Source organism: Pezoporus wallicus, unplaced genomic scaffold, assembly GCF_028554395.1.
Source record: "Pezoporus wallicus isolate ANWC-B61680 ecotype Strahan unplaced genomic scaffold, APGP_CSIRO_Pwel_v1 contig_6464, whole genome shotgun sequence".
Lineage (NCBI taxonomy): Eukaryota > Metazoa > Chordata > Aves > Psittaciformes > Psittacidae > Pezoporus > Pezoporus wallicus.
Window position 1 is genome coordinate 4,994,843 of NW_026642130.1, and position 22,437 is coordinate 5,017,279.

Below are 22,437 nucleotides of genomic sequence, written 5' to 3' on the forward strand. Positions count from 1 at the left end.
TCTCTGACAGTGTAATAGTCTGGGTGAATATCACAGATGTCAGTGTTAGAGCTTACACAGTAAGAAGAAACAAGTGTGTGTCTAGTCCCTTAATAGAGACAATACATATTAGTAGGCTGGAGAGAAGTTTCAATTCTGAAAACGGGTCATAGATGTTGTAATCTCATGTTAAGATCACAGATTATATAAATATTTACTCTGTTAACTGCTGTGCTTGTTCTGTTTGCTTCAGTTTTGTCACGTGATTTTGAAACAAATAGGCTACAGTTAGAAGTACTCCCCCTTTTGCAAGGTTTATTCATTTAGAAGTCGCTCTTCCAGGTGGCAGCTTCAAGGAGTTTTCCTCTAAAAACCAGAGTTTCCATTAGCAAACCACATAGTCAACTGCTTCTACTGACAGACAGCAAGTACTCGTACAAAGATGAGTGTCTGAGTAGTACATCCATGAGAGAAACATCAAGATGATCAAGCAATGCTTAACTACTCCTTTCTAAAGGGAGTGGTAAAAGGGACACATCTCTTCTGTAATTTCACCTACAACAGTATGACTGACAGTGGTAATTCAGACAGGAACAGGAGGGGCACTGCTTGGAGCTTTGATTAAGGGGAGTTATAGTTGCTACAAGAAGAGTGACTGTTTCAGCAGCTTTTGGAATGGAAGCAGCCTCAGAGTATGGTAGTAAACACAGATCTTAAAGGTAAGTGGATTGAGCTCATATGAGAAATCCTGTCTCTGAACAAACATTTCTGTTACATTAAGCTATTTCCTGTAGCTTTTACTGGGGCTTACTAAAATAAGACTGTTGAAACCCTTCATCTGGTACTTCTCTGACTTAGGAGGAGCAAAAACCTGCTCCAGCTTTCAACTGTTGTCAGAGCACAGCTGAAATACCAAGTGGTTTAATAACGAATCAGAGATTTCTTTTTTTTTCTTATGCTGCAAAACAGTTTGCTGACTTAAACCTTGGTAAGCACAACTTCAGGTGAGTTCTGCAGAGCTTAACTGTCTCTCTGCAAACTTGATTCTAAATCAAAACCAGAGAGTTTAAATTACCATCAAATGATTTCCCCTCTGCTTCCTACAAAGCAGAAGTTACCCTGTTGCAGTGTTTCAGAGAAATCCCACTGACTCATTTGAACTAAAACCTCTCTACACATTGATGATAATATAACCTAATGCCTTATCTCTTTTTTATTTATTTATTTTTTTTGTTCCACACCCCAAAAGCTGTGTAGGTGGCCAGCATTACCATGTGTCTGAGCAATGTTTGGCCAATATTAGTGTTGTGATGTCTGTAGCATTTTCAGTACTTCTTTGTATTCCTTATTCAGGTTCAGCTGGAGGTAAGTCAATATTAGTACCAGGAATAACATTGGGTCCTATGCCATCCACAAGAGAATCCCACTGATCGAAATCTTTCTTAAGACCTATAAAATGGGGAAAAAGAAGCTTGAGTTGCAATGACTTAAGTAACTGGCTTTTTTAAAGCTACACTGCAAAATGAAACCAACTTGGCAAAGTAGGGGAAGCATGATGTTTCAGGGAGGGAAGAATAACATAGAATCATAGAATAGTTAGGGTTGGAAAGGACCTTAAGATCATCCACTTCCAACCCCCCTGCTATGGGCAGGGACACCTTACACTAAACCATGTCACCCAAGGCTCTGTCCAACCTGGCCTTGAACACTGCCAGGGATGGAGCATTCACAATGTCCCTGGGTAACCCATTCCAGTGCCTCACCACCCTTACAGTAAAGAACTTCCTCCTTATAGCCAATCAAAACTTCCCCTGTTTAAGTTTTAACCCGTTACCCCTTGTCCTATCACTACAGTCCCTAATGAAGAGTCCACCCCCAGCATCCCTATAGGCCCCCTTCAGATACAGGAAGGCTGCTAGGAGGTCTTCACACAGCCTTTTCTTCTCCAGGTTGAACAGCCCCAACTTCCTCAGCCTATCTTCATACGGGAGGTACTCCAGTCCCCTGATCATCCTCATGGCCCTTCTCTGGACTTGTTCCAACAGTTCCATGTCCTTTTTATGTTGAGGACACCAGAACTGCACACAATATGCCAAGCAAAGTCTCACGAGAGCAGAGGGGCAGGGTCACCTCCTTGGACCTGCTGGTCACGCTCCTTTTGATGCAGCCCGGGGTACGGTTGGCTTTCTGGGCTGCAAGCGCACACTGAAGCTGGCTTATGTTAAGTTGCTTGCTTCTGTTCTTGTTCTAAACTGAATGGTTATATAGAAAGCCTCAGAGGAATTAAATATTAACTTCATACTCGGATGTAAACAGATACTTACTCAAATGTTTCTGCAGGAAGGCTAATGATGCGTGGTTGCTTATATCAATAGCTTCATTTGGATCTATTTCTCCTTTTAGTTTGAAAAACCTTCCAATAAGTCCTCCACTCACAAAGGTAAAGTCAGGAAAGCTCTGATGTACTGACCCCCTGCAAACAGAAAAATGAGCCCCGGGCTCTTACAAATGTCAGATTAAAAGATGCCATAGGTTGCACAGGATTCTTCAAAGGCAGTCATGCATCTTATACTGCTTTTTTTTTAGCAGAAGATAAAGCAGGTTAATCTCATGAGCATGCAAGATGAGTAGTGAATTCTGCCCTAACCACAGAAGGGAAGAAGAAGTTTTGTACATGTTTTACTGTAGTCACTGCAACAGCAATCAGAAGTGGGCTTGGCAAAACTTCAAGTTGTGTCTCTGCTCTAAGGTTAATTATAGAGCGATCAACTCTGCTGCACACAGTACTTTAATGAGGCAAGTGCGTAAATGCACCCAGAAGGCTATTTAAAGTGTTCAAATGCAGATTTGCATTTGAGCAAAACTTGTGGCTGGGGGCAGGAATGCACACCTTGGGGTATCATAAATTTAGGGTTACTGGCGGCTTTGAGAAGTCTCTGGCTCCAGTGTGGGGACATATTGCTATCTATTTTAAATACGCAGTGAAAACCTGGGCCATGAGAAAGTATTGACTGTCTTTTTGCAGTTATATAGAACCATTGAGTGCTTTGGGTTGGAAGGGACCTTAAAGATCATCTAATTTCAGCCACCCTGCTGCAGGCAGGGACAGCTTCTACTAGACCAGGTTGCTAAAAGCCTCATCCAAACTGGCCTTGAACACTGCCAAGGATGGGGCAGACACAGGTCCTCTGAGCAACCTGTGCCAGCGCTTCAGCACCCTCACAGGGAAGAACTTCTGCCTAAAATCTCATCTCAATCTCCCCCCTTTTAGTTTAAAGCCATTCCCCCTTGTCCTGTCTCTACAGGTCCTTGACAAAAGTCCCTCTCCAGGTTTCCTTTTCCTTTTAGGCACTGGAAGCAGCTCTAAGGTCCCCCCTTAAGGAGCCTTCTCCAGCCTGAACAAGCCCAGCTCTCTCAGCCTGTCTCCAGAGCAGAGCTGCTCCAGCCCTGTGAGCATCTTCATGGCCTCCTCTGGACTGGCTCAAAAAGGTCCACATCCCTCTTACGTAATTGGACAACATCAACAAGAGAGTAACAACCACAGGAATGATGGATCCTGGACACTTACTTGATAGTGATCATTTTCTTGTTTGTGTCATTGGAGCTGAGCTTCTTCATCTTTAAGATGTTATCAGCCCACTGGAATTTTTCAGAGTTGATAAAAAGCAGCGGTTGCTGGACACTGTTTTGGTAAATGTCATCTCCTACTGGAAGCATCCACGCGTCGAGGGCAATGCCACACCTGTCAAAAACAACTGGGTACTGTCACAGAAGCAGGAAGCTTTGTATGGAAGTTCTCAGCATGCTTTGATTTGCAGGAGACATGGCAGAGAAACGCTCTATGAAACTGAACAGGGGAACAGATGAATGAATCACTTTGTTTCAAAATAATTTCTCCTCTGGGGGCAGAGAATTAATCCATTATTGCAGTATCCATGGTCTCAGTTGCCAGGTGCAGCCCAGCACAGGAGATTCAGCAGGGTGCCACAGTATCATGGTACATGATACAATATGATGCAGCTATGGTGTTCCACCACATCCCCATGGTTGAAAGAAGCACAACTTAAGAAAACAAGACATGCCAAACAAGCCTTTTCTTCAAGAGCTAATCAGCAGTTGGGGGATCTTAGGCAAGGTCCCCTGCTCCAGACCTCTTAAGTGCCAAATGTCTCTTGCCTTGTTTTGCATACTTACCTGAATCTTATTTCTTTGCTGAGACTCTCAATAACTGTAGCACCACCAAAAGAGTGTCCCATCACAGCTATTCTGCTAGTATCAACAGAATCCTGTCAAAAAAATCCAGGTGCTGTAAGAGACTTTCTTTCCCAAACTTCTGTTTTCTGTGTGTTTTTGTTTTGTTTTTGTTTCAATGGAATAATTTCTTAGGCAATAGATCCTACTGAAGTAGGAAAAGCATTATTTAAGCTCCATTGCTATCTAGCTGAGAATATTTTCACAGATCTACAGTGTGATCTTCAGAATAGTTTACAGGCACCAGTTTAGAAATGGAAGAGGGAAACCAGAAGCATTATTAGGTGTTTTAACAAGATGCAGTCACAGCCCTTCACTCACCTTTAGGCTATTCCAGTCAAAGTTTGAATTTAGCACATTCGTTACTTCCTCTCCTGCGTTGATTTTAAGAATGAGATTGAGAGCTTTGATACACTCCTGCGCTCTCTGCTGCACCTGGGGAGAAAGAGAAGTTGGGACAGAGCAGTGGAAGGAATTTTCAGGCAACCACTAGACTTGCAGGCCCTTTGGACACAAGACTGCCTGATTTCCCCCTACCCTTTGTGTCCGGTACCATAAGAACTATTCTGAACTGCAGAATGGAACTCTGATGTCTGATCAACAAACAAAACTGACTTTTGGAGGTCCAAAGAATTGAAGCTCTTGTATAGATCCTCTGCACATGGAGGATCTACATGCACATGTAGATTCAAGTGCCAAGACCTTCAATCGTTCATCCTGTCACTACTCGGAGAAGGAGTTGCTGGGATGTGCAAAAGCTTAAGTTACACAGCTACAAGGAAAGCTGACTTGCTACTCCTCCTTGTGCTCACTTGGATGAGCAAACGTCAATACATCACTAGTCCCATATGCACAACACCCCTGAAATCTTTACAGTGGATAAACCCAAAATATGAAAAACTCAAGAAGCCAGTCTTCTTGTGTATATATATATATATATATATTCTTGAAAATTGTACAAAGCCGTTGCAAGTAAAGGTTCTCATTGTTCAGAATAAGAAGTGGTTTTGACCAGTATATCAGTAAAAGAAAAGCTTCAAAAGCAGCCAGAGAACAGTGTTGTCCTTGGGAACTGCAGTGTGTAGGCAGCAGCAAGATGTCTGTGCATCACTGAATTTCAAATAAATCTCAATCTCCTGACTTATCCATTACTGAAATTTGCAGGCAACAGCTTCTGGAGGCTACTTGCAAGCTCAGACACCATGCATTTAGACTTGTAAGTAGGATGTTATATGCACACAGGAAATGACTTGTACTGCTGTCTGTACAGCCCAGGGAGATAAACACCTCCCTGGCTGAGTCTGCCTTAGTGGGAAGAAAACACTCCCATTATTTTAAAGGTCAAGTCTATGCTTGGAGGAAATCATCAGGATGACCATTATCATATCTAGTATGGATGCTACTTATCACCAGGAAGTCTGTATTGTCTACATTGCTATAAACCACATTAAAGTGGTTTTGAAGATGATGAAGCAAACATGAATCATCTTGCTATCCAACAGTAAACAAAAGCTAAAGCAAGCCTAAGGCTACACAAACATTTGAAATGAATTCTGTGTCACTTAAAGGCTAGGCTGGGCAGCAAAAGTGTGAACACAGAGAAGAAACAAAGTTGACTGGAACTAGGGGTGAACAGCTGACTATGCTCAACAGTGCAACTTCACAAGAAAGCTTTGTTGAGGAAGCAGTTTATGCTCTGAAGAAAGCTGTTGTTTGCTTTCTCATCTTCAGGGACACAGGACTTGATGTATTTTTGCATATGCCCTAAGTCATGGCAAAAGACTGCAGACATAGTCAAAGGGAAAGAGTCTGCTGGTTAGTCCTCAACATACTACTCCTGCCTCACTTCCTAGAGCCCAGACTTAGGACGAGTACCTGCTTATGGCGCAAACAACGCTCTTCCTCTCCAGTTTTTAGTTTCCTGTAGTAGATCCACTCCTTCTCCAGGCCTGACACAGACTCTTTCTGTGGTTCAGAAATGGACTTTTTTTTACAATAATAAGTTGCTGAAGCAGATTCATCTCTGTAATATCAACATAAGGTTATTTCTGGGGACGTTTGAAATGAAGTTGGCGGAAGTTTTAGATTTCACTTATCTCAAGAGATTCAATTACCAACCAATGCTGCTGCAATCGCAACAGAGTGTTGACAGACTTTCTAAATAATGCATTAACCCCACCAAAGCTCTCACTTTCTTTATATTACAGAATCATAGAATAGTTAGGGTTGGAAAGGACCTTAGGATCATCTAGTTCCAACCCCCCTGCCATGGGCAGGGACACTTCACACTAAACTGTGTCACCCAAGGAAGTTATTATCCAGGCTCTAACAGAGAGAGAAAAGCAGATTGCCTGAAGAATGATGAATTATATCTACCTCAGGGCTTCTCATTCAAGGGCTTATCTAAGCAAATCCCCTTTAGAATAAACTAGGTTGGAAAACACCTTTAAGATCAAGTCCAACCTGTATCCCAGGAGTCCAAGTCCACCACTAAACCTGTCACTAAGGGCTTCATCTACATGGTTTTTTGTGATTCCACAACTGCCCTGAGTAGCCTGCTCCAATATCTGAACACCCTTTTGGTGAAGAAACTTTTCCTAGTATTCAATCTAAACCTCCCCTTTGCTTAGATAAGAGTTAAGCTAAGAAACAGAGAGGCGGTGAAGAGGAATAGCATGTGAGGAGGGTGACAGGGCTGAAGAAGGTAAGATAGTTTTTCTTTAAAAGTACACATAAGTTCTTCTTTAGAACTTATTTAACGTGGGAAAGTTTCTTTCCATTGGAACTCAGGAACGTGCAGTATACGCACCTGTGCTCCACAGCAGCCACTACAAAGCCTTGAGAAGCCATCTCTATGCAAATAGCAGAATAGATGGTCCTGCAATCAAAATCACACCATGGTGAGACATGTGCATAGGTCATTATTTCAGTTAGACTTCCTCTTTAAACATTGACCACACTATATATGTGTGGTTCACATAGGTTCACTATTTCTTCTGTTTGAATTTGCTAGCCAGTAAAGCAGGCTTTTGTATACCAGGCACCAAAGCCTTTTCACAAAACCCTGTTACTGTTTTACTATCTGTTCAGAAGAAAAAATGCTAATGATTTTAAACAAGGAGCACATATCGCACTTTACATCTTCAAAGAGCAATCCAAATATCAACTAGTTAATCTTCACACATGCTCATGGATTAAGAAATACCTTCACCCCTAAAATACACAGGGAAAACACAAACAAGTACACCAACCCTGCTTTTATTTACTGCTGTTGATTTCAGTGGAAGGGTACTGATACACAGAGCAGCCTGTTCAAATCTTTTTCAACACCACAGAGATCTCACCCCCCTACTGAAAATCTGTTCAGAACCATTCTTGGAGGCTGCTGTCTACATAGACAACAAAAACAATTTGTCAGCAATCTGTGGAATTACCGAAAAGCTCCAAGTCCATGGGAAAAAATGAGGAGTGGGTATTTTTCTCCCAGTTTAAAAGCAGCATTTGACTTTGCAGGACAGGTCACTGAACCTAGATAAAAATTGAAGCATATGTCATTATTACTGAAATGAGAGAATCTGGTGACTGCTGATTTCATAGTGGTCATCTAAAGATAAGGTACCAAATCTCATCCTTACAATACAGGAGACAGATACAGAGCTGATTCTGAAAACACTTTCTACTCGGGAAGTTACTTTCTTCTTCTCCTCCCATCCAAAGCCTAGCACAAGCCCTACATATCTCCTAAACCCTATGAAAACAGATTTATAGGGATAGGCACGCATCTAAGTCTAGCTGGTATTCAGATCTTAGGGTCTATCTGACCTTTGCATATCTATGCATTTCCCAGTGGAATTTAAATCCCAACACATAGGTGCAGTTTATCCAAGCTCTTCCTAGAGAAAACTGCCCAGCCATTCCTACTTAGAGCACTGAGACACTGCAGATCTGCCTGAGAACTGGGTCACATTCAGCACTGAGCCTCACTACATAAACCCAGCCCAAACAAACACACTTCTTTGAGAAAAGCTGTTTTTCAGTCCTGCAGCAGTAACACAGGGCTCATGGAGCACTGAGGTGACAACTGAGTGTACAGAGCTTGTGCCCTTGCACTAGTCAAGGAATAAAACCAGAACCAGTCTTACCAATGTAGTACTGGAAAAGCCTTTCTCCTACAACTCGATACATGTTAAGGAAGTCAGAGAGTCCCTGATAGTATTCTTTATCTGGAATCCATGGTGCCTCTTCATTATCTGTGGCACTGCATGATGGATAATAGAGGCGCAAGAAGCTTCCCTGTGAAGAAAAAGTAGAAACATTTTTGCCAAGGGCTTCAGATACAAGAATGACAGCTTGTCGTGGTTTAAACCCAGCCAGACAGCTTGTTCACTCACTTCCTCCCCTTCTTGCCCTCCCCCTACTCCCAGAGGGAGAGAGAGAAGAATTGAAAAGAATGTAACTCCCACAGGTTGAGATAAGAACAGTTTAGTAACTAAGGTATAACACAAATCACTACTGCTACCACCAATAATAATAATGATAAAGGAAATAACAAGGGAAGAGAATACAACACCTCAGCACCAGCCGACCAATAACTCGCCCCCAGCCCGACCAAGCACTGACCGATACCTCCTCCAACCCTGCAGACTACCAGCTCTTCCAGGTAACTCTCAGTTACCCCCTGGGCATGATGTGCTGTGGTATGGAATACCTCTTTGGTCAGTTTGGGTCAGGTGTCCTGTCTCTGCTTCCTCCTGGCTTCCCCTCCTCCCTGGCAGAGCATGAGGCTCACAAAGTCCTTGGCCAGACCAAAACATCATTGTTATCAGCTCTGTTCCCAGGCTGAAAGTCAAAACACAGCACTGCACCAGCTACCAAGAAGGAGAGAAATGACTGCTACAGCTGAACCCAGGACAGTATCCACCCCTTGTTCCATACCATTCATGTCATGCTCAGATCCCACATTTTCAATATACCATCATTCTTATCTCAGTGCACTCTTATCTTAGTGCATGGACCAGTCTCTGTAAAGCTGCTGAATCCACCTGGTCCATGATGTCAGGCTCCATCTCTTGTAACAGTCTTCCAGAGCAGGAGAGACTGTGTGCAGTGTTCACACTTGTGAATAACCTGGGCAATAATGTCCATTGCTAAGTCCACCCCTCAATCATGAGTCCATCTCTATGTTACATTTCTGCCCTGATGACCTGAATGTCATGGGCCCACCAGGCTCAAAATAATTCACTGTCCCCTTCAGCAGTTACTGCAACTTGTCGCTGGGGACTCCATACAGCTGCCTTCCATCTCTGATGCTTCCAATGCACTGGAGGGGCCCAGTGGACTAGATACTTGCACATACTGTCCCACACACCCTGCCACTCATGACTGTCCAGCCTTGGGGAAAATCTCCTGGTCCTCCTATATCGTCGTCTAACCCCAGACAAGACCCAAACCTGACTCTGCTTAACTTTTGAGATCAGACAAAATGGTGGTGGGTAGAACACTGTGTGTGTGCCAACATGCTGATCCCCATCACAATCAGCAGGCAGGTCCCAAGGATACCCAAAGGCCATTCAAAACCTTCAGAACTCCCAAATGATGCTGCTGTACTTGTCACTGGGACTGGTGCTGCTGCTGTGCTTGCCGGCTCTCCCACCACCAGCTTCTCTTTTCCTGAGTCCAGCTCTTCCTCCTCTGCCTTGCTGGGAAATGCTGCGTGGTCTCCTGCATCCTCCTGGGGCTCGGCAGGCGGCTGCCGGGGAATGCTCTCGGCCGTCGCGGGGCTCAGCTCCTCCGCGGGGCTCGGCTCGGCCGCGGGACTCGGCTCCTCCGCCGCCTTCTCCCGCTGCTCAGCAGCCGCCTCCTTCAGCTCCTCGACCTCCCCGACCTCCTCCACCGGCAGCCGTCCCCTCGCGGCCTCCGGCCCCGCTCCCGCCGCCGCTTGGTCCCCGGGGCCGCTCTCCCAGGCTGCTTCGGCTGCCGCCGGCTCCCGGGGCCGCTCCCCCTCGGGTCCCCGCAGCCTCACGAAGATGGAAAGTAGGGCGAGGGTGAGGGCCAGGACGGTGAAGAGCAGCCGGACGGCCAGGTACAAGTCCACGGCCACGTCCGTCCCGCCCTGCTGCTGGAGCCCGCCCGTATTACAAGCCATTGCCATAAAGCACAGTGAGACGAGAACCTTAGCCCAGGCCCCACACTTGATAAACACTATCACAGCAAATACCGGCTCTATGTAAGTTACAACATTCTGAAACTGTGAGATCAACAAGAACAACTCTGATACCCAATAAATCAGCATTGTGATGAGTGACTATTAATCCAGTCAGATCTGTTGTTATCTCAACCCCTTGTGCCCCACGTTGGGCGCCAAAAAGAACTGTCGTTCACACTCATCTGAGTTACCCCCTTGGTTTAAACAAAGTCAGCCACAAATCAAGCAGCCACTCTCTCACTCCCCCCCTTTTTTTGGCCTCCCCCCTGCTCCCAGAGGGATGGGAAGGAGAATCAAAAAAAATGCAACTCCCACAGGTTGAGATAAGAACAGTTTAGTAACTAAGGTATAGCACAAATCACTACTGCTACCACCAATGATAATAATGATAAAGGAAATAACAAGGGAAGAGAATGCAACATCTCACCACCAGCCGACCGATACCTCGACCCCCCAGCCCGACCAAGCACTGACCGATACCTCCTCCAACCCTGCAGACTACCAGCCCTTCCAGGTAACTCTCAGTTAGCCCCTGGGCATGATGTGCTGTGGTATGGAATACCTCTTTGGTCAGTTTGGGTAAGGTGTCCTGTCTCTGCTTCCTCCCGGCTTCCCCTCCTCCCTGGCAGAGCATGAGGCTCACAAAGTCCTTGGCCAGACCAAAACATCATTGTTATCAGCTCTGTTCCCAGGCCGAAAGTCAAAACACAGTGCTGCACCAGCTACCAAGAAGGAGAGAAATGACTGCTACTGCTGAACCCAGGACAAGAGAATTAACTCACAAGAACATAGTTATATCCTAGATAGGCTTTGATGCCAACCCTATGTCACTATCTTTCTGTCCCTGCAATGAATTTAAAGTAGCATGACTGTTGGCATCCAGGCAAAGATACGCATCACCTTCTCCAGGTTATCCTATGGATAGTTCTTAATGTCCATTTCATGAAGTTAAGCATTACAAACACTACCTATTTGCTCAATTTCTGCATACTGCTGGATTATTTTTTCTGTGTTACTCACTATGCCTCCCCTTCCGGGAATGGCACAATGCTGCAGTTTAATCAGTTTAACAGGGGTGACTCTTCACCCTTCCAGCTGTTACTGACACAATTCAGCTTGCTAACGGGAAAAAAAAGAACCCTCCTAGAAGTATACCTTTCCTCTAGGTTAGCAAGACAAATTACCCTGAGACTTGTTTCTCCAGCAGAGATGTGGGTAGAGTCATGGGCATGATCTCAATGTGGCTACAGTATGGCTAGCTAAGCTGAGCAAAAGGCAGTCAGTAAAGCTCTTGGGTAGCTGCACAGCAAAGGACTGCAATGTATTGTTCTCCTTCCTCATCCAGATGTTTACAAATCTGCAGTGGTTCATCTTTCTAAACACAACTTTGTTAACCTGTGTTTTATCTGCCTCTGTTTCTTACCAGTTTGGATCTTCTTTTACTGTCTGCACTCCAGGTCTCCCAGGAAACCACCCAAGCTTTCCAAATTTACACAGATCCTCCATAGCCCCTTGCCAAGATTCCTTCGCCGCAGACAGCAGCAATGTACCATGGCACACCTTAGAGCAGACCTCTCAGCAGATAAGCTGTGTGTAACTTGTATTCTTACTTCCTGGTTTGCGAGGAAACTTGTAACACTATTCAAATTCCCTGTCTTGCTGAAACTGTACTTTTGTTTTAACAAGTTAAGTCTAAGGACAAAAAGAACATGAGCTTTGGAACAAACTCGGGTTTCTTGAACACTAATTTATCAGTTTCATACATAACGTGCACCAAAACTTGTTTAATGAAGCTTGATTCTATTTAGCCATCAAACTTAAATCAAGCTTTGACACAAAGACCATTACAGAAGAAATCATCTTCATCCGTACAGGAAGTGATACTAATTTGATTCCAGAATGATTCCAGTGAACTTCCCCAGGTGACTAACTGCATACCAGAAAGGGGAAGAGGTTCATTACCTATACCTGAGAGAACTGTAATTATACAGATTGCTTATCTCAGAAAAACACACAGGCTGATTGCAAAGAGAAACTAATCACTTATTTTGTACTAGAATGGAGTAAGCTCAGTAAAGAAAAACATATGAATAACCACTACAGACTGATCACGAATTCCACTATACCTGGCTAGCCTGAGGAATAAAACCACAGTGTAGATGCAGGCACATTCTCATGGGAAAATTAAAAAGCAACAGAATTTGAAATGGAAACCCACAAATGAGTTCATTAGCTGCCTATTTATTGTCTCCATCTCCTTACTGTGGCTTCTCTCTGTAGTAACCACTTACAGAATTGACATCCCGTTCTTCTATAGATAGATAAAACCTCTAGGAAGACACCTCATGCTTTACCCTGCGGCTGAAACACTGCCTACCCTCATCACCCAGCCCTGCCAAACCCTGTTGGGATCTTTGTGATGAGAAAACAGCTAGAGTCTCAGAGACTGCATGTGGAGTCCCTGCAGCAGTCAAAGCAGAAGGGAGCAGTGGGATGGATGGGAAGAGCCCCATGGGTCCCAGGAAGACACAAGCTGGTGTGCATTATCTTGCCTAAGGGAGCCAGAAAGCAAGGATGTTAGGAAGGAGGGGGGGGAGTAGCTAAGGGGAGACTTGTAGCTTACATCCATCTGGTAGAGGCCCAGTACACATGCTACACTGGGACAAAGAGGAGAGGAAGCTCAGCTCTGAGTGTGTGCCATGGAGCATTCCTGCACACAGACAAGACCTGTTTGATTCATCTGTACAACTATAGCAAGTCATTTCACTAACACTGTGGCTTTAATCCTAAGAAGGAAGTACCGAGAGCTTTACCTCAACTGCATTTTCTGTCATCAGGTCTGTGCATCCAACCGAGTGTGGTCCCTTTCCTTTAGGGATCCTATAAAACTTCTCAGCGCTGCTGCTCCCTGGTTCCATTGCTGCATTCACTGACAAACCTGGGGAAAAACACAAAGCAAATCAAAAAACTGCAACGTCCCGTGTGACAGATCACCTACCCTGACAAAAATGCAGCATGTTGAAGATGCAGGAAATTCAAGGTTGAGCTGATACAAGAACCTGCTGATGAGAATCAGAGATCTGAAATCCTGAGTCACCAACCTGACCTGCTCTTTTGGGGGGTTCCCCTGGAGCAGTATCCCGAGTCCCAAATATCAGAGAACACCACGCACTGAACAGAAAGGCAGGCAGGAATCCTTTGGCTGTGGGCGCTGTGGGCTCGATTCAGGAGGTCGAGGTGCTGCGGTGCGGAGCAGCAGCAGCAGTCTCACTTCTTGGGCACGGAGGGAAGCGCAAGCTCAAGAGCGGCAAGTTTCAGTTGTGAAGGCAGTTCCCTCCCCACCAGGCTACGACATGGAGCTGCTCCTCCTAGCCTGACCGGCAGAGAGCGGAGCTCTCTCAGCTCCTCGGTGAACAAAACAAGCCTACGCATCGGGGTAGAAGGATGTCACGGAGAAAACCGAACGCCGGAGCCGCTCCTCAAGAGGGAAGATGAAGGCTGGATCTGATCACTGGAGAGAAACGGCCTGTCCGTGCAGGGGACGCTGTTGGGAAGCCGGCCCGTACCTGGGGTGAGCCCTCGGAGCCAGGCCCGCCCTGGGTACCAGCTGAGAGCAGCGGGGAACAGCCGCATCCCTCCCTAGGCAGCGCCCCGCCGCTCCGGCAGCCGCCGCGGCTCTGACCAACCACTTTTCCTTCTCTTGGTGGCAGCGGCAGCCCCGCCACGGTGTACACCAGACCGCCAACCAAGCCCCCGCCGCCACAAACGCTTCGCCAGACCCCGGGCCCTCCGGGGCGGACGGGGAGGGGCCGCGGCGGGCGGAGCGCGGCCGCTCCTCCCCGGAAAGGGCGGTGGCTGCCGGCGGCACGTTCCCGTCAAGATGGTGCGGAAGCTGAAGTACCACGAGCAGAAGCTGCTGCGGCGGCTGGAGCTGGTGAGCTGGGAGGCGGCGGCGGGGAGCTTGGCCGAGGTGAAGGCGCTGCGGCGCTACCGGATGGGCCGCCGGGAGGACTACGTGCACTACAAGGCGCTGGCCCGCGCCGTCCGCACCTTGGTTCGCCGCCTCCGGGACCTAGGCCCAGCCAGCGCCGCCTTCCGCTCCCGCTGCGCGGCCACGCTGCTGGAGAAGCTGTACGGGCTGGGGCTGGTGAGCGGGCGGCAGTCCCTGGCCGTCTGCGAGAGCCTGTCTGCGGCCGCGTTCTGCCGGCGGCGCCTGCCCTGCCTGCTGGTGAAGCTGCGGATGGCGCAGAACCTGCGCCACGCCGTCACCTTCGTGGAGCAGGGCCACGTCCGCGTGGGGCCCGAGGTGGTGACCGACCCCGCCGTCCTCATTCCCCGCGCCGTGGAGGACTTCATCACCTGGGTGGACGCCTCTCGCCTCCGGCAGAAGGTGCTCGACTACAACCAGGAGCGCGACGACTACGACCTGGCCGCCTAGGGATGCGCTGCCTGTGCTGCCCGCACGCCTCTGCCCCGCTCCTTAGGACACGATGGGCAATAAACACACACGGCGGTACCACTATCAGATAGATAGCCTCCCTCAACATACCTGAAAGGGGAGCAAAGAGGAAACCTACCACTGGTACCGTGTTGCTCTGCTCCCAGCTCCCCTTTGCACCTAGCAACTCCATTCATCAGCATACAGAAAGTTCCACATCCGTCGCTCTGAGAAAACACTGGACAGCCCACCTCCACAGAATCACAGAATCAGCTAGGTTGGAAAAGAACTTTCAAATCATCAGGTCCAGCCATTCTGCCAGGACTGCCAGACCACCACTAAACCTGAGGGCCTCATCTACACAGTTTTTGAACGCTTCCAGGGACAGTGATTCCACCACTGCCCTGAGCAGCCTCTTCCAATACCTCTCTGTGAAGAAATTTTTCATACATTCCCATAAAGTGAAACTGCTTGGAGGGAGCTTTACCTCATGGCAGGAGAGGATGCGGTTGGGTTTAAAAGCTTGGCTGCTACTAATAGCAGTTGGAAGAGGGTTTAAGCACAGCTGAGGATTGAGTTTAAGACTGAGCTTGACAGCTTTGCTGCTGCTCTTTGAAGAGGTGGCCCTGCCAGTTCCACCTGAAGCTGGCTCAGTGACTGGGGGAGCTGCTCCTGGGTTTCCTCTTGATACCAGGGAATGTGCATATGGGGGAAAGGCAGAGATTGTGTGGGGTCAGCAGTAAACAGGGAAGCCAAGTACTACATTTCTGAAACTGTAACAGCCAAAACCAGAATTAAATTAAAAAAAAAAAAAACAAAAAACAAAAACCTGACTTCCATTTTCATGTGAAATTGTAAAGGGAAGTTTGATGCTCTGGGCTCAGCATCTTTGCTGTACAGGGTTCCAGCTGACAATTAAGCATCATTTATGGAGCCAGATCTAACTGGAGAGGCGTCTGGGCAAATGCTGTCCTACCTAAAAGTGCAGATCTGGGGGGAGCTTTTGCATTTAGCACAGAAGCCAAACGGTACCTAAGGGGAGGCTCAGGCCTTCTGGGGCTGTTGGGAAGTTTATTCCCCTTTGTAATAAAGAGCACAAAACCAAAAATTCAGCAGTTGTTATAAGTAACTGAAGAAATGTCTGCTGTTTTATGATACAGTTTCTCTGAGAGTTTCTTCTCATTTTTAAATATTCTAGTAAACCCTTTTTGTCAAAAAGCTACAGACCTTTTGTTTTTTGGTTTTTTTTTTAATAGGTACAAGGCTATTGCTAGGTTATAAATTGTTTTGGTTTTTTTTTTTTGGTAGAAATGCCTTCTTTCTCCTACCCAAGGCTACAAAAGGACTTGGCAGTAGGTTTAAGAGCAGAGCTGTGACTGTCCATCCCAAGTCTAGAGAGCTGGAGTTCATCTGCAGCCATCACCCTGGGTCTGGCTTTTCTGAACAGAAAAGGGGTGTTTTGGGGGCATTAAATAAACATAAAATATTATGGCTGTTTTTTAAAAAAGCAAACAGTTAAAATTCCTTCTAGTCTCATAAGCCAAATGCATTAAGCAGAGCATTAAGTTTTAAAGCACTAATAGATATTAAGAAAAGGACACAAAAGAGGTGGGGAAACCCCATGGCTTATCTTATGACCTACTCCTGTTTATAGCTTAATTTCAGTAAAACATCACCTGTAATACCTTAGCATTTTTCTTGGGGCATGCACCTTGCTTATGGTAAGAAATGCAAATTGAAAAGATGTTTTGCTTCTGGAGCATGACTTTCCTTAATCTAGACAAATGTAATTTCTTGTGAAATCCTAAAGGTGCCTAATTCACGTGCAGGTAAAAATGGTGGTTTTGCTCCACTTTACTCTTTTGGAGGGATCAGAATCACAGAATGGTTTGGGTTGGAAAGAACCTTAAGATCATCCAGTTCCAACCCCCTGACATGGGCAGGGACACCTTCTACTAGACCAGGTTGCTCTGAGCCCCATCCAGCCTGGGCTTGAACGCTGCCAGGGGTGGGGCAGCCACAGCTTCTCTGGGCAACCTGTGCCAGTGCCTATTAGGGAAGAACTTATTCCTAATACCTAATCTAAATCTTGCCTCTTTCAGTTTAAAGCCATTCCCCTTTGTCCTGGCACTTTGTAAAAAGTCCGTCTCCAGCATTCTTGTAGGCCCCTTTTAGAATTAAATGACAGCACAGTGACATGCCCTGTACAGGGCATTTTACTACTCAGATGGTAAACTGCTGCTCTGCCCAGTTTATCTACCTCTGAAAGGAACAACAGAAGAAAAAATGTCAAACCTGCATCCTGTCAGTCACTGTAGTTTACACCATACGCTTGTTCTTTTTGTCCTAACCCAACTTGTCATCATTCATGTGCCTCCAACACCTGTGGCAGAAGAGAAACAACCCAAAAACCCTACAGCTGTTAAATTAAGTGCTGGGAATTGATTTCCTTATAGATACTGTGAGATAACAGCATCAGGCTGTTTATCATAGAATGTTATGCTGTATGTTTATCATAGAATCACGGAATCAGCTAGATTGGAAAAAGACCTTCAAGATCATCAAGTCCAACCTTTACCCCAGTCTGTGTATGTTTTAAACCTGGAATCCTGCAGCACAGCTGGTTGTACAATAGGTGATGTCTGAGATGAGTGTCCTGCTCCTAGATTTTTAACAACTGGAGTCCATGCATGCCCCGGACAATACTGGATCCACCTCAAGTGCAATAAACAGGGTGTTGTCTCAGCGTGAAAATGGAAGTTGAAGTTGCACCTGAAAGCAGCATGCCCACATTGGTGCTTATGAATGCTGTCAAGCAGATGATGGCTTTCTCATGTGTAATGGTGGTTTTGGCCTGTAGTTCATGGGTTTGAGTTTGTTTGCCAGAGCCAACATGCTGTGGCTGTCATCAGGCAGTTCCTGCAGCAGCTCTGGAGCTGGGGATTGGAAGGGTGCAGGAACCAGCTCCAACAGCCTTTCCAGGTATTTAAATTCCAAGGCTGGATCCAGTGTTGGTATAAATTGGCACTGACTTCCCTGGGTCTGTGTAAGCTGGCACGAGGAGGCAGTCTGTGCTTTTGGGGGACAGATCCTGCAAACTCTCCAGTGCCTTGGGGGCTTGCAGTGGGAGAGCTTAGGCACATGGGAGCAGCAGGACAGGGTTGTGGGTATCACTGTGCTTCTTCCTGGCACCTTCCCCACTGAGTTTGCCATTCCTCAGGCTGCTCAGCATCTCCATGCAGCCTGTGGGGAGTTACTGGTGGAGGAGAACAGATGTGGGTGCTGGTGTTGGGGTGATCTCTCCCTGTGCCTGAAAAAACCTCATCTTTGCCACCTCTAAAAGTATCCATCCCAAGAGCTGGGGGATGGAGAGGTGCCAGCTTCTTCAGCAAAGGAGGACAAAGCTGCAGCGGGGTCTGGGCAGTGCAGGAGCAAACAGGGAGCAGTTGCTATGCAGGAGCTCTCACTTGGACAGTGGGCAGCAGCAGGGGAGGTTTTACCAGCGCCTGCAGTTTTAGAGGGGTTTTTCGCTCCTTGTTTTACTTTTTTTCCTCTTTGTTTTCCCCTGACCTTGGCTTGTCCTTTATTTGAAGGCTGTGAAAGTGGGGGAGTGGAGCCTGGCCAGTGTGGGGGAGCAGAAAGAGAGAGCTCTTCACACTGAGCCTTTTGTGTTGCAGAGTGCAAATGGCTGAGGCTGTCACTGAGATGCAAATGTGTATTTTTCCACTGATGTGAGACACTTCTTTTTTTCCAGTAAACAAGCACACAGCACTTTTTAAAGGCTGCTTCCATCCAACAAGTGCTCAAGGCCAGGTTGGACAGGGCATGGAGCAACCTGCTCTAGTGGAGGATGTCCCTGCCCATGTCAGGGGGGTTGGAACTGAATGAACTTTAAGATCTCTTCCAACCCAAACTATTCTGTGATTCCATGATTCTTAACATCTTGGTGTGGCTTAGTGCAGGGGTGGTGCTGACCTCAGTAATTTGGTGACAGCGCGTCACCATGAGCACAGATGGCACATGAGGCTGGGGAAGGAGGGTACATGCTTCTCAGGATGAAAAATGGAGGTACAGAAGCAAAGGTGGAGCTGGGTGATTCCCAGCCTTTCAGGTGATGCTCCTACGCCAGGTTAGGCCAGGTCCTTCCAGCCGTGTCTCCATGTGCTCATCTCAGTAGCACTCCTCAGTGAGATGCTCTGCAGCAGATGGATGTGTCACTGCCCCCTTCGGTAATTTAAGTATATTCCCTGCCTGATTTGGCACTGCAGATTGAACCAGAGCAATTTCTCATCACTGGGGCATGGGATCACTGTAGACCCTACCCCAGATATCAAAACATTTCAACACTCACTGGGTCTGGAGGGGGAAAGCACTCTTAAGAGTTATGACAGCATTTACCTTAAAGCCCCAGTTCTGGCCGCTGCTCTTAAGTGCCTCATTTTAGTCACTGAAGCAACTCTTCGGGCCTGCAGCAGGACTTTCGTGGTGGAAAACCTGTCTGCTGTGTGGTTGGGAAATGGGGCTGGGACATGGGGACTTAGAGTGGAAGTAGCAAGCAGCAGCTTTGGAATCAGCAGGAGGAGGCACCTGGGTTCAGTCTTCCCATAAACTGGAGCTTCTGGATCCAAGGGCTAAATTCAAGCGTACCTCCTTCAGCAGAAATGACCACTCTCACTTCCCTGCAAGCACAGCTCCACTCCAGATAGGTCCCTTCCACCCTTACATTATCTGATCTTGAAGACATACATTATTTCACTTCCAGCAGGGAAGGCAAAAGGGGAGGCAAACCAATAACAGCCTCCAGAGACAGAGATCTGAGCATCTCCTGTTTCCACCTAGAGCCGCCCATTAGAGGACCCTGCGTGTCCCCAGTAGTAAGTCACAACAGCTTCTCAACTGCTGTAAATCATGTCAGCAGGGCTGGTAAGTGCAAGTCCAGATGGCTTTGCCACCCTTGGTTCCTGCCCTGAAGAGCCACTGCCTACTGCTCCTGGAGGTGGTTGTGTCACAGGCTAAAGTACAGGAAGGCTCTGTTAGTGTCTGACTAACGTTACAGTCCACCACCTTGTCACCTGTAGCTGAGCTCATTGGGCTTAAAGTATACCAGGGGAAACCACATCCTAAAACCACCATCTCTCTCCCTTCCAGCTCCAACAGCAGCCAGGGTTCAGGGCCCCACCTTGTAGATGCTGGGTCTGGGGGAGATGAATGCCATACTGCAGAGCACCCACAACCTCATGCTCTGTGTCCCTCACAGCCTCCTAGAAGAATTTAGGTTGGGAAGGACTATTGGAGGTCACTTAGTCCAAAGCCCGTCTCAAAGCAGGGTATGCATAGGTCTGCCTCGGTTTTGCATGTCTTGGTGTCAGACACATGAAGCAGAGTTTAATCACCCTTGCTGTGAATTATTTTTTCCCATCTAGTCTGAGTTTCCCTTTGTGCAGGCTGGGACTGCTGCTTCTCATCCCCACGCTGGGCATGTCCATGTCAGGAAGTGGGCTACTTTTCCCTGCAGGAAAACTCCATTCACTTTTCCTCTGAACACTGGCTGCATACACAGCAGGAAGCGGCATGTCCACCGTGACCCCCTATGCAGCTCATCCAGAGCAAATCTGAGCCCTTTGCAGGGACACACAGGGATTTGGGGTCGGATAAGGGGCTGGGAGGAAGTGGAGAAGCTTGAGCCTGTGGGGATTTGGAACAGGCTTTGGGATTGGGAAGAGCAGGCTGAAGCCAGAAGCGGGAGCACTGGCAAGCTGTGCTAGGGACTGCACGGAGACTACCGAGCTCCTTAAAATCCCCCTCGCACCACGGTTGCTCCTCCCCATGCTGTCCCCGGACCCTTCTTCCCCGTGTAGCAGTGCCTGGCACTCCACATACCTGGCCTGCAGTGTCCGAGCTGCCCTCCGCTCCCGTCACGCTGTTCGGAGGTGCAGGACGGACCCGTGGGCCACCGTCGTCTCTCCGGAGCCCGGCGAGAGGCGGCTGCTCCCGCAGGAGGACGTCTCTCTCGCGGGCAGGCCGGCGGCCGGGCTCTCCCTGAAGGGGAGGGACCAAACTTTGCCTTAGTGTTCAGATGAGACAATCTGCCTGGGAGAGACCGGCGCTGGGCCTGGAAAAGCGTCTGGCATGGAGCCATCCCTGAAAATCACTGCGCGCCGCACAGGACCCCGCTGCTGCTTAGGCACTGGGCTCTGCCTTTGCACGGCGGTGGCGGGTTTATGCATGGGATTGCTGGCATGCGGCTGTGAGCTTTCCCGGCTTTCCTCCGGTGCTGCCGAGCGTGGCTGGGCAAGCACTGGGATCCCAATGAGGAAATCCACCCAGCCGGGCTGCAACATCCTCCGGAGGAGCTGCGATGCTTACGGAATGCTTTGGGGTGAGGAGGGGGATCCTGCAGAAGGGAAGAAAACACTGCCCTTTGGATGAAGGTCCCTCCATAAACATCCAAATCTTTTCCTCTGGCCTCGTGAAAAGGGGTTAACAACACCCCAGGGAAAACAATATCACTTTTGGGTCAACTTGAGCAGTTTAAGATGGATCAAGTGCAGGGCCCTACCGATTGGGCACATCTGCATGTGCTCCCCCACTCCTTGACACAGCCCTGGCATTTGCCCCTTGATAACGCCGAGTTTAGGGAATTAACCCCCAAACCAGCACCAAAAATAAAACGGTTTTCTGAGAGAGCAACAGGTTGATCCAGCTGATGAAACAGCCATCTGAGCTTCAAGGCCAGCAAAGGGAGGCAGCAGGGGAGGGACTGAGGGTAAAATTTGGCTTATGCAGCTTCATCCTTGGTGAGCTCTGGGGGTGGGATTGTGGGCTTCTCTTCTTCCCCTTTACATATACATGTGTGGATATAAACTGAAGCTAGCAGACTGCAAAGGTGCTTGAAATTTAAGTTATATTTTTATACTAAGAATTTTGTTGGCAATTCATTGAAAAAGAACAAGAAAGTGGCATGAAAAGGTCCAAGATTATTACTATTTTTCTGGCTGAATTAAAGCATAACATTTTCAAGATAGATTTAATGCTGATGAAAGGTCTTGAAGAACAACTCTGAAGACCTTTATTTAATCTAAAGGGACAGGTTCTTCAAGGTTAGTGTGAGACAACGAGGAGGAGATAGTGCGTAAATGGTTAAAGCAACAGAGACATGCCAAAGCCAATGATACTTTGTTAGCTCACTGAGGAGCTCCAAAATTTATTATATCTTGTAATATATTCAGATATTCCCTGATGTGCAGGAGTTAAACTCAGTAAATGTCATATATGGGTCTTTGTCTTGTATGTGGGCTGCACAGTCCAGCTACATAAGTCAGGGGACCTGCTTGGTGATTCCCTCTGACCTTTTTAATCTCATCCTTTTCTTACAAGAAAGCAAGGTAGAGATGCTTGTGTGTCCCTCCAGCCTGTATTTGGGATGTGTTTCTGATGTTTATGGGAGTTGGGAGCAGGGAAATGGCCCCATCCACCTCTGGCTCCCAAGATGTAGACCCCAGGATTGCAAACCTTCCCTCACATCAGCCTCTGCAAGCTCCTACATTGGTCCTTTCCAACATGC

General features: G+C 47.3%; 2 protein-coding genes across 3 annotated transcripts; one reads left to right on the plus strand and one right to left on the minus strand.

Moving 5' to 3' along the window:
• Positions 1-1,181: 1,181 nt before the first annotated feature.
• PLA2G7 (phospholipase A2 group VII) lies at positions 1,182-21,113 on the minus strand. 2 transcript variants are annotated; one of them, XM_057427514.1, is made up of 11 exons: positions 20,754-21,113; positions 13,249-13,373; positions 8,373-8,523; positions 7,665-7,758; positions 7,040-7,108; positions 6,106-6,253; positions 4,552-4,665; positions 4,174-4,265; positions 3,548-3,721; positions 2,304-2,452; positions 1,182-1,428 (listed from the first exon to the last, which is right to left on the minus strand). In XM_057427514.1, exons 1-11 carry the CDS (start codon positions 21,010-21,012, stop codon positions 1,325-1,327), a joined length of 1,479 nt encoding a protein of 492 aa, XP_057283497.1. In that variant the 5' UTR covers positions 21,013-21,113; the 3' UTR covers positions 1,182-1,324. The 2 variants fall into 2 exon arrangements, with proteins under 2 accessions (XP_057283497.1, XP_057283498.1); XM_057427515.1 differs by lacking the exon at positions 20,754-21,113 and adding an exon at positions 14,002-14,134.
• Positions 14,256-15,197, plus strand: IMP3 (IMP U3 small nucleolar ribonucleoprotein 3). Its single transcript, XM_057427541.1, has one exon. It carries the CDS (start codon positions 14,316-14,318, stop codon positions 14,871-14,873), a length of 558 nt encoding a protein of 185 aa, XP_057283524.1. The 5' UTR covers positions 14,256-14,315; the 3' UTR covers positions 14,874-15,197.
• Positions 21,114-22,437: the final 1,324 nt, after the last annotated feature.